The 19,486-nt window shown below is 36.1% G+C and overlaps 1 protein-coding gene across 1 annotated transcript in view; it reads left to right on the forward strand.

Annotated features, from left to right (window-relative positions):
- The window catches only part of LOC105915569 (astrotactin-1-like), a gene marked incomplete at its 3' end in the record, with an annotated part of 126,542 nt that overhangs the window by 22,211 nt on the left and 84,845 nt on the right, over positions 1-19,486 (forward strand). The window contains 1 exon segment of the mRNA XM_036130142.1: positions 5,576-5,757. Within this exon segment, the coding sequence (XP_035986035.1) occupies positions 5,576-5,757 (182 nt within the window).

Genomic DNA, 19,486 nt, shown 5'->3' on the forward strand with positions numbered 1-19,486 from the left:
TAAGTTGGCCGTCCACGAATGAATGCATTCAGTTTGCTAGCTACTTTAAATGGGTATCTGAAAAGGAAAAGGGAAGTTTTTTTTTTTTTTTTTTCAAATAGGCTAACATATTAAAAGTACACATCGACGGAAGCAGCTTTGTGTGGCTGCCCTTAGAAACTGCAGTCTGAACATGGTTTAAATAGAAACAATCTAAAAATGTGTGATTAACAAACCGTTTTAAGGCACTTTTGTCTTGGCCATATGATGTGCCAGAATTTTGAAAGTAATCTTCCTGGTACTTACAAAAAGAGTAACATCAAGGTTTCTTTTTGACGTTCAGAATAAAAGTTGGCACAGTGCTGGTATAATTACAACTGCTTTGACAAAGCCCATACCCCATCATAAAAAAGTATAGACTGCTATATTTGTTGCAGTGTCTAAAAATGTGTTTTACTTGGGTCTCAACATAAAGAGACAATTAACTTTTCCAACAGTATAATGTCCTGTCATGTCTTTGAGGGATGTGTGTCACTGGGATAAATTATCTGAAATGTACAATGTGCTGAAGTGTAAAGACACTGATTTTATCAGTGAAGTCGCTATATTGTTGTTGTTTTTTTCTCTTTTATATACTTAATGATGGCCTAGGTTGATTTAAAGATAAAACGTCAGTGCTGTATCAGCTCATTGCAACATCATCTGAGTAACACCTGTAGAATATTTGCATCTCTATTTCCAGCAATCAATACCTTAGAATTGTTCAGAATGTCCAAATTTGTTTCTGTCTCTGTAAGCTACAGTATCAGATATGTAGAAAGGCATTTCTGCAGCATTTCTTTCTTAAAGTAGCATGTTTTACTCCATTGAAAAATCATGGTGTGACCATTTGAGTCAGTTGACAATGGTCCTTTTTTATCTGTTTGCTTTTTTAAACTAGACTGTCCACCAAAGAATAAAAACACAGTAGCAGCCAAGGATGCATTTTCAAGTTTAGTTGGACCCGTGTGATTAGATTATTGTCATATATCCTCTGTTACTTGATTTTAAATATTATGCAGTAGCAAGAAATGCAAATTGGAGGTCATGCCTAAACCGCACCAAAAATCAGTTAGAGACAGTAAGTCCTGGGTAGAAAGCATCAAAATAGTTCATAGATCATATGTTTTCTTATGCACTTTTTCTACCATCTATTTATTTGATGTTCAGGGACAAATGGTGTTTTGTCATTTTAAATTGTACTTAGTTGCAACAGAAAATATTACTTGAATTAATTTAACCTATACATTTAATTGGATATAGATTATTTCTTCACAAATGCTTAATTTCTGCTAATTTAAAAGAAACAAGACCAATCTCCAACTGATCAGAAAAACATGGCTTTTCATTCGGGATGTACCAATCAGAATATTGTGACAGATTTACAATTTGTGGTTTTTAAAAGATTTGAATCGGCACTACTGATTATAGTCAATTCTAATTTCTCTTGAATTACTATAAGAATGTATAAGAGCAGCTTTTTGATTCTTTGACCTAGCTGTCAGAAGTAATTGTTCATAACACTGTATAAGGTAGTTGCAGAGACAATGTCATGCGTGTCTGAAAAATAGAGTTTTACAAATAGTTTAAAAGAAGGGAACGTCAGCATTAGGATAGTTTGCATTGCTAGAACAGATGTCGGTTAAGTCCCTAGAAAATGTAGATCCCTACCTTAATTTTGAGATTTAAAAAAAAAAATGATTACCTAAAGCAACATCGTGCTAATATATTATGTCTTCTCGGTACCTTGTTTGAGTCTTAATCTCTTTTGCACCATTATTCAACCACAGAAATAACTGCACATGCTGTAGAAAATACTGTTTCCTTTGAGACTAAAATAAATAACTTTCATTCTGCTTCCCTCATTAATATCTTTCAAAGTGTTGCTGACCACGTCTCTTGGAAGTGTTTATATATGATGCCTTGACTCATCAGATAAACTGTGGACTTCCAAGTGGACCACTTCTCAGGGTTGATCAATGTGAAAAATGTAATTTGTGTTATAATATTTTAGTATTAAAGACATCTGTAGAAGTATCGATAATGCCGAATTAGGATAACCTAATCACGGATGAGTTTTTCTAAACCTAAAAATAAAAACTTCTATCTGTTTTGTGGTTAACTCAGTTTGATTTGCAAATTATTCAATAATTCAATCAAGCATGCATAAATGCTTGATCTTTACAAGTATGTTCAACCATTAAGTTACAAGACGAAAAAATAAACAGATATTTTTTCAACCCCCTATCTGTTAGCATCCACAAAGTACAGCTTCAAAGGCTGTGTAACTCGTTTAATGTGAAAAACTGTGAACAGACTATATATATATAATTTTTTTATATGTGTATATATATATATATATATATATATATATATATATATATATATATATATATATATATATATATATATATATATATATATATATATACCTTAGATAGCCACTGTGAGATGTGATATTGCTTATGAAACATCATTAATTTTTATCCAAGTTCCAATGAGTAATTGCTTTTACAGTAAGTCACAATAAAAATAGAAAAGCTAAATAACATTTACCTAAAGGACATGGTATTAATAAAGCACCTGCAACAAGCATTGTCAGTTAAAACAAAAGCATATATAAGCCTCAAAAGTGAAAAACAGATACATTATTTAACCGATAATTAAAATGTTAAATACATCACCTTATAAAAAACAACACATCAAGAATGTATGTCAGACATAACAATGACAATGAGAAATCACAGTGCCTAAAATACATTTGCATAAAAAATTATTTGCCTTCAATAATAAAAAGCAATATCCTTAATCTAGGACTAGAGGATTATAGATAGAGATAGATAGAGAGAGAGAGAGATATAGATATGAGAGGTATATCTATATATATATATATATATATATATATGTGTGTGTGTGTGTGTGTGTGTGTGTGTGTGTGTGTGGTAGATTAGCATCATGTGAGATCTTTTAAGGCAAGGTAGATTTATTTATAAAGACGATTCAAAGTGTTTTCATGCTTTATATTGACTGTTCTTCATATTTTCAATGGCTAAAGAAGTTCATGTTCTTGTCATCTTTTATCAGACAACATATTGCTTTTGTCACATGTTGTGCATTGTTCTTTTGATCAAGCCCTAATCTTGATTGATGTTACAAGGAAGTAATTTGTCTGCGCAGCCATAACTGTTCTTTCTACAGGGTATAGACTTTCTGACAGACTGTTCTTTAAATGCACTGTCCCTTCTGTGCATCATCCATCTCTGTGGCCCATTGTGGTCATCAGTGCTGCTGTGGCATATGCGTGTTATAAATATATATTTTATCATGTAGTACTATATATAAACTCTGATATGCTGATACACTTTCTTCACAAATGAGTGTGCTGCACTGGATCTTGGTGCCAATTAGGGTAATTGTCTGGTGCTGTGGTGGTGGTTTCCTTTGTAATCCATCAGGAATTTAAGGATACACACAGTTTACAATACATTAAGTAGTAGCATTAGAGATAACCTGACAGCTGAGTAAGACGTTTCTCAAGGGAATATTAGTTTCAATAGCAATAATAAAACTGAAAGTGAGTGTTTACTCTGGTCAAATATTTATTAGATAACCACTTCAAATAAAGAGTTCAGATGTTATACCCTGTATTTGATTTATTAATTTTCTTCACCTTTTTTCACCTCAGCTTTCATTTAGCTTTTTGCCTTTTTCTTGGTTATCTCAATTTAGCATTTTTGTAAAGAGGGAGCATTTCAATCGCAGAAAAATCTGACCCTGAGTTCCGTGCACTGTTTTGGTTTCAAATCTTCTACAGAATTACTTATTCTGCAGGTGATTGAGGTCCCATTCACAATGGATTAACACCATACCTAGACATTCAAATCAACTAATTTACAAATAGTTTTGGATTCGTATTCTGAGGTATTTAAAACAAAAATCTGTGCACTCCCTGTTGTGTTTTTATGGAGTGTGAGCGATCCCCAAAATCTTGAGCAAGCACCATACTAAGTGAACACCCAGAGGCTTATTATCATGGTGGGAGCGTAACTGGATCTTATGTGCTGTGTGCAGGGAGCCTGAGAGAAGCAATGGTAGCCTTTTCATCATATGTGGGGCACAGCTACACTGCAAAAAGGGAACTAAAAGTAAGCAAAATTTGCTTGGAATGAGTGTATTTGTCCTTGATTTGTGCAGGTAAGTAAGATGATCTGATAAATGGAATGAGTATTTTTACCCCTAAAATAAGATAATTAGATATACGGCCTATGAAATAAAATTAAGGAGATGAGATGTTCCTATTTTAAGTGCAACAATTTTATTCCATTGGCAGATCATTTAAACTTGCCTGCTCAAATCAAGAACAAATACACTAATTCCAAGAAAATCTTACTTACTTTTAGTTCCGTCTTTGCAGTGTACAACACATAAGACATCGACCCTTGACAGTAGGCACTCGACAAACCTGCTGTATAAATTGAGAATCAGACACTTTATTATAAATACACCACTGACATCGGTGCTACTTTAAAATGGAACACTGCACTGAAAGAATAACTTCAAAGATGCAACAAAACCTTGCCTTAAACATACTGTATGCTCAGCTTCAGCAGTATTCTGTGGTGCTGGAGAAGAAGCAGAGCTGGAGTTAGGTTTCTGTCTCCGCTCTTGGATGCATGTCTTCAAGTATCTCTCACGACCTGAGTGTGATGCATCTTTGCTACACATCATATTTGCATAACAAAGAACCAGCCATAAAGCTCAGTCATGCATTCATAATGTTTCCTATTTCTTCACTCTGTGTGTGGGTTTTGGCGTACATCACTAATAAAACAAACTAGAGGTGGAATGTATTGTCAGGGGAATTGAGGTATGACTGAAGCACTGTGTTTCTCATGCGCTGCTGCTTGCATAAAATCTCTGTTTACTCATTTTCATCTCCTTCGTTTAACCGTTTTCTTTTCTTTTTTGTTGTGCCTCCCATCATACCTAAAAGAGTGTTTTTATTTTCAGACCAGGGTTATATAAATCTTGAAACATTCAAAAGTAAAAAAGATAAATCTGCAATCAGTTTGATCCTGGCCATATAGATAATTTCTGAACAGCGTTATCTATATAAAGAACTGCAACACAGTAAGACATTTTCTCATCACAATGTCTTGCTTTTGAAGCTGTCGGTTCAGCTGTTAGCTGTCAGCTCTAATTATTTTTCCCTTTATTCTGTCAGGACCTTCTCTTTTTTTATCATTGTTATCACCTAGTTCTACATGCTAAACTCAATCATTCCTTTAAGTTTCTCAGCTTTGAGCTGTAAATTAATCCTTCAACATAATGCTGAAAGTTTCCATATATATATATATATATATATATATATATATATATATATATATATATATATATATATATATATATATGTATATATGTGTGTGTGTGTGTGTGTGTGTGTGTGTGTGTGTATATGGCTCATGTTTAAATAGATTTCAGTTTGTTTGTATTTCTGTTACCCTTCTAAAAGCAGAAGGTTTCTCATTCGTTGCCTCTTGTGTTTTGTAATTATTAGAAATCTCTGGGAACTCTGAGGACATCCCTCTGGTACGCTGGCGGCAGCAGTGGCTGGAGAATGGCACCCTTCTATTTCACATCCACCATCAGGATGGCAGTGTGAACCTACCTGAACCGACTGAAGACCCGGCCAACGATTCCACAAAGGAAGAACTGCGCATTCTCCATATTTCTGTGATGGTAACATTTTTCTTAAGGAAACTCATGAAAGTACTATAATGGAACGTTTATCAGAAGTAACAAGTAAATGTTTTTGATGCACAGTTTTACTGCCTTTTTAATGGGGAAAGTCTAAATCTTCGTAAAGATATCCAAAATATTAATTAAAACATGCTTTTAGTTTGGTCTGAGCTGGAGGAGGCAATGCGTGGTTCTGTTTGAGTCTTTAAAGCAGCAAAGCTTCACAGATGTTTTCTCCTGATTGACACTTTCAGAGAGCCCAATAATCATGAATGCATTTTTTGCAATTGTTTTTCACTCTCGTTGTTTGTCCCAGTATTCAGAAATCTCAGCATACAATATTTTTAAGTGTCCTTTAGCCATCAGATTGATTATTTTCTAAAGAAAATCAGCTAGATGCTATTGACTATCCAGGAGTCTTTTTTAGCTTTTGCAATTAAACAAGTAATCTAACTGTTCTGGTCATATATATATATACATATATATATATATATATATATTTAGTTTTGTACTGAGTACAATTGTATTGTATATCATCAAAAATCCAAAATAAAATTGCATTCATGCCCACAATGACTATCTATAGATTTTTGATGGCATTTATACACTGGTGTGTGCTTTCCCCATATAAAAAGAAATGGAGACAAGTAGGGTCATTTTTAACTAGTGAAATTGAAGTAAACTTTTACCCTTTTGATACAAGAGAGACATAAGATTATTACAGAGGGACATAACATTATTAAGTACTGAAAACCAGTAGCTGGGTGTAGATTTTTGCATGCGCATACTGTATCAAACCTTATCAGCTCGCTCGGCAGAGTAGGAAATGAATCCTTAGAACTCTCCGCTTCCTCCTCTTGCCCCGAGGAAATGTATATTTATTAGATCTAAGATATGCCACACCTACTCCCAGTGCCCTTTTCTGGCCCAAAGACATTACAATCATGCTGTGATGGATGATATATATTTTCAGACATTGAAAGCTTATTATATCTGCATACACAAATGATTAGTCAGCTTTGGAAGACTTTTGCCAGCAGCTACATCTGCGAACAGAGGCAGAGAGGCACACTTCAATACCTTCAGAGCTAATTTAATTTCAACTAGATTTAATTTCAGATGTAATGACAAATAACTGGCCTTGTCCTGTCCTCTAAATGCTCTACATAAATTAGGGAACACCCATCCACTGGACATAGGTGACAGGATGGCGAAAACATTTCTTGGTGGCAATATGAGGCTTTTGCACGGTGCTTCTTATCTCGTTGACTTTGCTGTAATCTCACATTTTACTCCCTGCTCTATCTGTATTTCACATCCCACCACCCTCAGGTTGGTGTCTTTGTGGTTGCGTACCTGCTAATTCGTCATCCCTAAAGCACTGTGGGGGGGGCAGCGGCTCTGCAAAGGTGCTTCCATGAAGGCGTAGTCAGGGAAAGATTAGCATGCAAATACAAGCAGACTGTAAGGACAGATGGAAGCTGTGCTACCACTGAGCCGCCCAGGCTGCGCTGCAGCCTGCTACCCGGCTGGAGGCCTCGACCTATAAATCCTAAAGCCATGTCACTAGTTTGGCTTCTTGTGGATACAGAAAAGGTCCTGGGAGGTCTGCCATATGAGCCTTGTACCTGAAGCACACACTTCACAGAACCTTTTGTGCAGAAAAAGGATATTTTTAAGGAAGGCTACAGGACATGAAGAGAAGCCGCTGGATAATAGGCATATAAAAAATGTTAAAACATGGCATAAAAGCAGCGTCATAAAGTTGTAAAAATCCAACATGTGCAGTAGTAATGGTTTAGCAAAGCTTTAGCTAAAGCTTAGTGGCGTCATGACTGGGTGTAATGATAACACCCAACTTTGGCTGTTTCGTAACTTTTCGGCTTGGCTCTGTTTGTAACAACTATAAATAAATGTATGATCACAAATCTGTGCCACCCTCTACAAAGCGTGTCAGATAAGAGGACTAAATTATCATAAGTTGTCTGTCAGTGGTGTGAATTAAAATATCTCACCAAGCAGAAACACTTCAGTAGTTACTATTATCCGTTTGCATGTCTGATTTTTATGTGTACGATCATGGTTTGATCAATTTTATACAAACATGTGCTTCATTTGCGTTACTGTTTAACCCAGTAAATGTGCTTTCTTAGAGTGGCTCTGTTCCAACAAAAATATATTGTTAGTTATATTATTCTGCCCTTATACAGAATAACTGAGACCACAGTGACATGTTAAAGTTGCTTGTTTTGCCTGCTTCATAGTATTTGAAAATATTCATCTAGAAAAACGATCGTGAAAATAATTGAAACCCTTGTTAAAATGTTTTGTTAATCAGCTCCACACGCATGGTTCAGTCATTCACTAAATCATTACTATCTTTTACAAACTTATTGACGAAGACATACAAGCATGTTAAGAATCTCTAGATCCTTTTATTATGAACAAAAAAATCTCTTTCTTTCCTCCTCTGTCTCTCTGCCTGTCTGTCAAGCAGGCACCACACATGGTGCCTGCTTGAGCTTACACCAGTTCATCTTAGCCAGGAGCATCTAATCTGCCACAGTTGACTGGCTGACCATCTTTGCCATCACAACATTATTCATGACTATCGGTTGAATCTGATGCCCAGGATTTTAAGACTTGTAGGCAAGCCAGACTTGTCACTGGCCCCGTTCGAAAGGGGGATTGGGTTCAATGGACTGCACAGAAGTCTGGTTTTGAGGCCAGTAAAACATCTAATTGGCTGCTTTGGATAGTTTGTAATATTACTCAGTAAATTAGGTTACTATTCATCTAATGCATTTAATTTAATTAATCTGGTGTGGGTTTGTGTGGACGAGTCCTTTGTGAAATGTTTTACTTTTTGGTTTATATCCCTCCTCATACAGAGTTTAAAGCTTTTCCTCTTACAGTCCCATCAATGAGGTGACCACAATATCCTCCCCTGGCATCACCTGCTCATCAATAATAGATGACCAACCTTGTGTATGTCTGTACCAACACTGGGCGAGACACGGAGAGTTCAAAGACATAGTCAGCTGTAGCACAAACTCTGCCGGAATTATACACCAAAATAAGCAAATCCTAAAACTTTTTTCAGACTGGGAACCAATAAAAAGCTGTATATTTTGTGTTCTTTTGCAGCGTGACTGGTTTATCTGTTGAGACTCGTAAGCTGCATTGTATCTCCTCTGTGCACATTTCTCCCTTTTTAATTTACAAATTTTAATCAGCTGCTGTTTTGCTACAGGGTCTCAATGGATCAATCCAATCAGCACATAAAGTATGGAGGCATCCAAACGGAGTCAATTACATTATATGATTGCCTAATATTTTTAAGCTTCAGGCTAGATTTGATGCCCCCCCACCCCAACCAACCACACACACACACACACACACACAGCCCCCTCCTCCCTGTGACTCTGTTTTAGCTCTATTGTTTTTTTTTCCTGGGAGGCCAGCAAACAATGTTTTTGTTTGTGGCAGCAACATATTGACAGACAAATTGAAATGCAGTTACCCAAGTGCAAGACTACCTGTTGCAGTCGCTGATTTTGTTGCATGGTGTTTAATTTGATAATATAGACATATTTTGCCTTGTCTTCAAAAGCTGTCATGATGCATCTACACTATGAAATAGGAAATAAGGATTTTTTTTTTATCCTGATATTATTGATCGTGCAAGGCTTCAGTTTGTTGTGGCTATAATAATAACTGGAATACATTTTTTTCCGGTCAGTCTGTAATGTATTATTGCTGCCGATTCCAGTTTCCTGTTTGCATATTCAGTTTGACAGGCGTGATGACAACTAGACAAGCTCTGATTTGTGGATTCAGTTATAACTGAGGCTACATATGGCTTGTCTTAAGTCTTTTACTTGTAAACATTTTAGTGTTAAGTGGCCTGGGAACAGTCGGATTACATTCAGTATCTAAGGAATTTCTCAGACTTTCTGTGACAGAGTTTTGAAAGATTATCAGCTTACATTTCAATTCTGCACTCTCTAGTTTCCCTTGTGGATTCAACAGAAACAGGATACGCTTATGTATTTGCCTTTTTTTTCCAGCATGAACGCTGCTAAGGCTGCAATAGCAGATTTAGAAAAGAAATCCAAATCAGACAGTCTATAAGGCATGCAAGAACAAAAAAATAAATAAAAAAATGCAGGAGCCCAATTAGTGTACAATATATGACAAGCGTAATCTGAGCTGTTTTTAAAAGATTGTGCTATAATTGGCATTTCTAAGAGCATCCCTGAATATCCTCCTATAAGTAATATGTCAATAAAGTAGCTATGGTATGAATCGGTACATATAAATGCATTCATCTTGTGCCTTTGTATGTATCTACTTTGTGTTTAATTGTGATAATGTATGTCAGTGTATCTAACCCTACAACATTATCTTTCTATGCATCTGATGCCCTATTATTTGATATCTGGCTAACATGGTCTGCCACATGTTATCTGGAAGTGTCAACAAATTATGTGGTTTACAATTCCAATACCTAGTGGCACACAGGTGCCGCTACTACGAAGTTCTCCTAAATATCCTCCACCTGTTGTAATGATGGGACCATGTTTCTCAATTCAATGCTATGCTATACAGGAACTATGCCTGCTCTGATCAAGATTTCCTCACCTCGACATGCTGGATGCTTGAAGTGGCTAAGATGGCAGGGTTACTGGACTTTAATGATTAATTAAGCTAGTAATTATTTCACCACGAGGTGGCATTCATACACTATGTATTTAGCATTGAACTTTCAGTGCAAGATGGCCAATTCCTATATAATAATATTTTTTTTCTGTTCTTGCACTCAAAGAGCTTCACACTCCCCCCACCCCCTACCTGCTTAATGTTCCTCTACAGTAGAGTGACCAGTAGAGTGACGCTGTCCCCGGAAATGTCCCCGGTTTCAGCGTTTTATAAATGAGAAATAAATGTTTAGCAACAACAGCTGTTATGGTAGCATGTAGTGCTGCAGTTGGCATTGCAGACAGAGTAGTAGAGGAAGAGGAAAGCACACCATGACAATGCCCCCGTATCCAACCCCTGTCAGACCTGAACACCATGCCATACACCCCTTCTTTCTGGCCACAATGACTGCAGAGATTTTGTGACTTTCAAACGTGTTAAATACACACTTAGAAACTGCGCCTGCAATCAGATTCAGTTTTCATAAATCGCTTTGCGGGTGGTAAGTATTTACATTTGCATATCTTCTTCCCATTAATTGGTCCAGTCTAGTCATCAGCATATGATCTGCATATTCATGCAGGCACACCTGCAAAAAACCCACTCTTCTGCTAATTTTACACACACACACAGTGCTTTGCACCTTGCATGAAGATCAGCTTTGCACATGCTAATTAATTTGCGCGTGTTTTAATGCACTCGAAGATAAGGCCCTACATGTTTTCACCGTCCACACAAATAAACATGCAGTATGTAAAATGGCAGTGAGTCATGGGCAACAAATCTACCTCATATGTGGGCCTGATATTTCTCAAAATCTCCTTCAGCTTTTCATATGTACATGCAAGTATAGAGTAGACACACTAACATATGTGACAAGAATAAAAAATCAGCTAAACAGTTGCTTTAAACAGTATTTTTCTTGTCTTTTTTATGTGCTTAGGTATTAATTTTTTTTTCTGAAACTCCAGCTATGTATTTTTATCTATTTTTTATCGACAAAAATAAACGGAAAAATAAAGGTGCCTTTTCAAAACGAGCATCGCTACATTAAAGCTTAAAAGCACAATCTACAGCTTTGAAAGATGTTGGGTCCTCAAAAACACATACTGATGTTCCCCCATATTTCTTAAGAGGAAATAGTTGTTGTGACATTGCTCAGATCTCAGGATATCGACTTGGCAACTCTCCAAAACCCTGCATTAATAACATTGATCGCATAAACCTTCAATCTATGTGGCCCTGTCCACTTGTAAAGCCATAGCATCCAATGAATATCAGCACCCAGAGGTGGTCGGTGAGCATTGTTGCACAACGTGTCGGGTAAAAATGTCCCAAGCCAGCTTACCAATGTTCTTTAAGGAAGGTTCACCAATCGCCAGTCCTCTTTGTTATCCTCCTAAATCTCTGATGCAGACATGGTTTGGCTTGTGAACACAAAGGTTCTATAGCAACATGCAGCATTCACTTATACTGTAATCAATACTTTTACTTAATTGTTAAACTAGCGTATGTTATGAAAAAGTTGGCTGTAACCAGTAAGTTCTGTATGACTAGCTTATTTGAAACTTAATTACAATTGTTAGCAGGTTTAAGAGCTGTTGTTACAAACATACATAGATTTATAATAAACTGAAAAGAGTAAAAATTTAGATAATTCTAAAATGATCTACTAGGTTTAAGTTGATTATCTTTTCCCATGCTTCCTCTACTTCCAAACTCATCTCCTGCTAACCTGTTTACATTAACAGCATTGCCTTGTGTAGTTTTCTACTGTGACTTCAAATTTAAAAAGAAATGTAAATGTAAATGTCAGGATTCTGAACTCATTTGTTTTCTTTCCGAGTCTCTTATATCAGAGCTTTCTTGGTATCTGAGCTCATTGTTGTCACAGCACATCTATTTTTCATTTCCGTACTATTTCCAGTTGCATGGCACAAATTAGACAATAACAAACTATCAGCTAGAGAAACACAAAGAGCAACAACTCAGAGGAAATTTTGGCCTGACACGGCGTGACGTCAGCATCAGTTCATTTCCGCTCTCAGCTGAGATTTGTCCCGTGTTGTTAAAAAACCACCAGCAGGCTTATTATAAAGCAGAATTGCGTAGGAGAAGGATTGTTACATGCTGCTCAGGCTGTTCAAACTTCCTATTAAAATGTAAAAGATGCAGCACTTGTTTTCTACTAAAAGGGGAAAAAATACTAAATTGTTTTTTTTATTTTTATGACCATTTTATTTTCAGATATAGATACTACCACTGCCAAACCTGGCTGCAGAGAAGTAGAAATTTTGCCATCTTTGTATTTCTAATAGTAAAGCAGCAGTTTTGATTGTTTGGTAATATTAAACCTCATTGCTGCTCTCACCTCTGAAGAACTAACGGACGTCTCCAGAGCCCCTTACAATTAATCCATAAGACTTACATGGACTTCTTCAAACACATGTTTGTTCACCAGAATTACACGTATACGTGTTGAAGTTGCAAATGTTGCACAGGTTAAAATCAGGAATAAAATCTGTCAAACTTGATATTTAATTCCATATGCATCATAGTCCACACAGATTGCTTGTCAGTATCTTGGGAGTCAGGTTTTGGTAAAGTAGTTAATATCTTACTTGCATTAGATGACTCTGTTGGTGTCTTAATTCAGCATGATTCACATTAGCAGGCCCTGGAGCTTGATCAAAAAACAACTCCAGCCTCAACAATATCATAGCACTTCAGCACTTGAGTCCACGCGGCTCAGTATGCGCACAGTATGCCTTAGTATGTTGGAGCCTTAAGTCCCAGTTTATACAGTTTATCTGCAAAAATTTTTATTTTGGTGTGAGTTACACTTTAAGTTAACCGCAATATATCAGCAAAATTATTAAAAAATTTCAATATTTTTGCAATCCCAAAAGCATGCCATAAAAAAGTATTTAAAAATGATATATAAGTTGCTGCTAAAACATTGAGCTGTCATGTTTTTGCTGCATTTAGTGGACACACTTTAAAATTCCATTTTTGAACTTTAACTCAGTTTTTGTTTTCCGCTATAACTGCCCCCTGTAGTTTTTCTTCTTCGAAACTTCGAAGCCATTATTAGCACTCTTGATCGCCCTAAAAATCATGTATACCTTCAATTTTCTGCTTCTCCAACTTACTTTCCTATTTCAGTCCCCATTCCTGGTGCCTTACTCTTCATTTGACCGGTTTAATATACTTGCTTTATTTTGTCATTGCTCTGTATATCCTTGCGTTCTATATGTATTGGAATCCTGGCCAGAAATTAACCTTGATGGTACTAGATTTAAAAATATTTAAATAAAGATACATTATGTGATCATAAAATGTCTTTCAAATATTTTGAGGTTTCGCAGTTTTGCAGCGCAACCATAACACAGTGTACATTGATATCTCATCACTGGTTGAGTCTGGTTTTATGCTGTATTAGCTTCAATCAGACATACCAAATTGAATGAAATGATGTACGCCAGCCCTCTCATTAATTTTCATTTCCAGTGCAGGAAACCTTGTGGAAAGTGTGTGAAATAGACTTTTGACTTTTATGCCTGTTCAATGTCAAAAATCAGCACCAGATCATTAAGCATTAGGATTTATTGATGGCATATTGACAAAATCATATACATCTGTTTTGAAATTAATTAAAATAATAGCAAATGCATGACATTATGGATGCCGTATTTGAACCATGTGACCTGTTTTCAAACTTAATCAGTGTGCATGCTCGGAAGATTAAATTTGTTGTAGTCTGAGAAGCAAACTTACTCTTGCTCTCTTGTATCTGTCAGATAGCATAGATGCTTCCGCCTTCCTGTTTTTCAATGCCTAACATCAGCAAACTAAGTGACAGATTGATAGCTCAGCTCAAACACAATGTTTGCTCTGTCAGATTGAGGAAGACCAGCTCTTGCCTTCTCCATTCATGACTTACATGACAGCAGTGATAGTCATAAGGAGCTCTGGTGCCATTACAACATCATTCCCTTCCGTTAGTAAGTAGATCATGGGGCTGGAGCACTGGCATGCTTTGATGTGTGGTTTAGTTTTATCGGCAGTATAAGAGAACACAGTCCACTTAGTCCCCACTTTCATTCCAATTAATGTTGACATTAATTTTATTTTTCATATTGTCTGTATTATCTCCCTCTGCTCAAGGGTGCTAATGCGGGTTGATGGGTTGGAATTGCATTTGTCACTGAGGTTGATTTGATTGAGAACCTATGGAGGTACTTGGCATTTGGCTTCCTGTTCTAGTTCACTCAGGAATGAATGACAGTGAAAATGCTTAATGGTAAACCTTAGCTTAATAGTTATCAATATGCTCAACTGTGAACTTTGAACAATCATAAATCATGCTCACTAGAATTATCTGTCGGCTTCACCTCTAATCGGAACTATAGTGTGTTCATTTAAAAAAAAAAAAAAAAAAACTTTTTACATGTTTAATTCATTTTTGTCCAAATGTCACCCTTGATTAAATCAAGAAAAACATATAATATAATTTTTAAAGTACAAAGTGGATTGTTTGTAATGTCAGTGCTGCTGGCAACTAGTGGTCAGACATTTATTTACAGTTAAATAAATCAAAATTAAATCCAGAGGCCTAGATAAAAAAGCTAGTTACAACAATCATTTATGCAGAAACAGGCAGTATAGGTTAGATACACTTATATAAGTATTTTTACTGCACTGCTCTTTTCACTTTTACTTGGGTAATATTATTAAGAAGTACTGCTACTCTTGAGTAAAATTTGTTATTTTACCCACTATGATCAACATCATTGACTAAAGAACAGAGTTGTTTTAACCAAAAATGCAAACCGGCAGTTTATGTTAAATTGAGACTTCTTGTTTGTACACAAGCTTTATTGTTTAATGTTATTTTCTACCTGCTGAGCTCTTGGAGCCATCTGGAGGTCAAGTGAACACACAATTAACAGTAGATATTGTCATTGGACGTACTTTGCATTGTTCTAACACACTATATTTGCAAAAGTATTGAGACACACCACCGAATCAGTGTATTTGGATGTTCCAAGCATTATAAACCTTATAGGTTTATAAGGTTTGGTGTAGAGAATCTTCACTGACCTGCACAGAGTCCTGACCACAACCTTATAGAACACATTTGGGATGAACTAGAGCAGGGGTGTCAAACTCATTTTGGTTGAGGGGCCGCATACAGCTTTATCTGATCTCAAGAGGGCCACACGAGTTAACTCATTGCAAGATTAAATAGAACTAATAAATGTGGTCTTGTTGTTGATTTTTATATTAAATTAATTTCACTTTTACACAATATATTATGAATAACCTCAGCGTTTTTAAGAAAAGTATGTGCAATTTCAACAATACTTTTACTCAGTTAAACATTTACTTCACAGTGATTGTACAATGTTGAAAAACATTTATTCACATTTTTTGGAACTTAAAAACACTGTCCTACATGACAAAATACATCAAACAGATAAAAATTAAGAAATGATTTAAATTTTTCCACACCTGAAGCTTAATCTGCTAATTAAAACACAGCGCCCCTCGTGGACAATATAGGAACTGCACATTTTCAATTAAACAAAGTACATGTTTTTTTCAATAATTGTTTTATCATTCTCTTCTTTTTAACTCCTCTTTCTTTCACCTTTTGTTTTTTTCTTCTTGTTCTTCCTTTCCTCTCCTACTTTCCCATTGTAGTGTCCATATCATTTGAGATATTCCCCGCATGAATCATAATAAAACTATTCACATTCATAAATCAAGCAGAGCACTATGGCAAAAGCAGTACTGCTCCACTTGTGAAAGTCAAATCTGATGAGCTCTTTTTGGCATTAAGACAACAATTCTTATTGCCAAATTGCCAGACAGGACACTGGAAAAAAAAAAAAAAAAAAAAAATAAATAAATAAATAAATAACGATAATGCATTTAGCCACAGGGCCGGACTAAATTGTTCGGCGGGCCGGATCCGGCCCGCGGGGCGTATGTTTGACACCCCTGAACTAGAGGCTGGAATTTGGGTTGCCACACCTAGCCACAACCCGTGTTTACAGTATACTTAAAATGGAAGGACATTTTGTGCTAATCTATTCTGATTTTCCTGTGGAGGATAAAAGATGTTTCTTTCTTTAAAATCTAAAAGTAAAAAGGAAGAGAAAATGACACAGATGTCTCAAAGAACTCAAACACTACTGTTGCATTTGGTACTTTGGTGATCTACTTAACACTGCAGTCCTGTCAACGGCAACAGCATTATTTCAACATCATCACTGTACTATACAAACCTTATTGATGCCAAGCAGTAAAGACTTGGCTCGTTTATACCCTCTAAGCAGGAACAGCGGATCACTTCACACCATTGACTCTGAAATTGATACTTTCTCTGACAATTTTTATACACATATTTATCAGTTACAATCCGTGCATACTATTACAAATGTGACATCACAGCTGAGAACTTCATTAAAAAATGTTTTATAGAATTGCTTACGTCTTTATAGGCATATTGTGTAATTAAAACATGTTGGAATGATCCTAATGGTTACAGCTATTTGGAATCAGTCATGTTACAAAGAGTTGGCTGGGCTTGGGCTCTTCATCTAATCCCTATGTGTCTCCTTGATGTCTAGATCAGGCCTGTGTTGGTGGGCTTGCCATCTGTTACTCTACTCCTTCTTCCTGCCACTGAGGGCACCTTTTATTACCGTAGCCGTACATTTGGTGCCAGTTTCATATTGTCAGATATGTTGGAAAAGACTAAAATGGTTCACTGAAGGCAGTGTGTGACTCAAACGATCAAACTTTGAAATTGTGCTGTACATGTGAGGCAAAGTAAAAAAAAATGTATGGTGATGTCAACAGCTAAGTTGTTTTATCCTTCCATCACTACAAATAAATTACAGTCTAAAATGTATTTAGTGTAACCTGTTTTTGCATGTTGCTTTCAGATCAGGTAAAAATTGTAGGTGTTCTCTATCAATATTAAAAGGGTTTTTAAAATTTAGCACAGACACTGCTTTTTTCCCCCACAAGAACATTTGTGCTGCTTACATTATGTTGATCAATATAGTATTTTTTTTGTTTTTTTTTTTATTTTATTTTTTGAGCTTAACTTGTCTGCTGATGCCATCTATATCTGAACCATCTCCGACATGTTTTAAAAGACACAAAGTGCTTTAGGAACTGATCTTTTAATGGACACAGTAAAGGTAAAACGCGATCTTAGTGCTCAGTCACTCTGCTTACAGCCTTCGCTTTCCGCATTATTTTTGATTATCGCACTAAGGTGCTTTGCTGCTTAGCCGACCACAATGTTCTGGAACTTGTTCAAGGTATTGGCTACATTCACAATCATGGCATTATTCAGATTGCTGACCTCATTTTAAACAGAACAATGTTCAGATTATGGTACATGTACATGAGTTATCTCCCAGATATAAGTAATCCAGTTTCACATGTTACAGTGCATAGTGAAGTTAATAACTAAGGCCCACATTACTTTCTCTAGATAAATGCAATGCTTGTGCCAATCCAAAGCCGTAGTTAAACTCTTCCCTTAAAACATGGAGCATTATTAGATTTTTTTCCTTTTCATAAAATCTGTTGTCCTTTCCCCCATTCTGCTTAGCACTGATTCTACCTCTGCCTGTCAGCAGCATTTTGATCATGCACGGATGTTATGAGATGTCTTTAAATTTGGTTGGATGTAATAATCTACATAATTACTAGAAATATCCCAAAATTGCCAATAACTGAATACCCAATAAAACAATTGCACATCTGCCATGCATTTTCACATTGTATAAAGATGCTTCCTGAGGTAAATAATACTCAAGCATCACCTCCCTACACCGATACCTTAGCATAAGAAATTTGATCACTAGCTGCCATGGAGGTTTGAACATGATGAAAAACTGCAACACTGCTTTGGCATATATGCAAGTACTGTGCAAAACATGCAGCAGTGACCCAATAATTAAAAGTAATCCTATGCAACACTATACAGATAATCAGTCTCCTCTGAGGAGTCACTCACCTGCTGAAGTTTTAAAGTGGCTCCAACTGCTGGTAACTTGGGCTATTTTCCTATTAATTTTACTGTGCACTCAGAGGATTGGGCTAATATCCACAGATGGTCAGTTTATCTTTAAATGCGGAAAGAAAAGTAAAGAAGATGCGATTTCACAGCTAAAGTAACATAAACCATTGTGAACTCTATACCTTTAATTGTAGCACTTATACACAAGTACAAACCACAGGTGCTTTAGAAGCATTCCACACATGTCAAACGTTACGTTTCTTAATGTGTTTTTTGACATGGCAACTTTCATGCTAAGATCGAAAACAGTGTGACAGCTGCATGATACATACGGTATTGTCTTATTGAGTGATTGCAAAACCACAATGGACTGTTGATAGTTGGAGGGTGAGGTGTCTATTTCAAATGTATTTCTCTCTTTCAATACAACATTCTACCACAGCTTTTGGTTAATGTAGAGATTGATTAATGTAAATAAATTAGTGCTCCAGTTTAGTTTAATTGAACTGATCTTGCAAATAAATTTGTATTGCATAGCTTAACATACTCCCAAAATTAAGTCTTTTCAGACAGAGTAAATGCAGTTTCTTTGTGTGCTTTTGTTCCCAAGGAGCTATTTTAGTTGGAGTGTAGTAATTGTTTTCTGTGAATGTCGATAGGGGTCATTATCGGTGACTTGCAGAGAGCTGAAAATTTAATTATTGCAGACCGAATGACTCAAGTCTCCTCTCTGACCAGTCTGCATGCAGATTTACTGCATAAGTGGCCCATATCATGGAGTCATTTGTTAATGTCCTTGACAGGACAGATTAAGCAAACAACACATGCAAATAGGCCTCCTCTTTTGCAATTTTAAATTAATATAAGCAACAGAAATTTTGATTTATTCAAGCTGAACATTTAATGTGTTTGGGCAAAGGGATCTTTTATGTAAATTACTGACTAAAACCCACTGTTTATTTGATCATTCTCCATGGTTTT

Source organism: Fundulus heteroclitus, unplaced genomic scaffold (genome assembly GCF_011125445.2).
Source record: "Fundulus heteroclitus isolate FHET01 unplaced genomic scaffold, MU-UCD_Fhet_4.1 scaffold_281, whole genome shotgun sequence".
Taxonomy (NCBI): Eukaryota; Metazoa; Chordata; class Actinopteri; order Cyprinodontiformes; family Fundulidae; genus Fundulus; species Fundulus heteroclitus.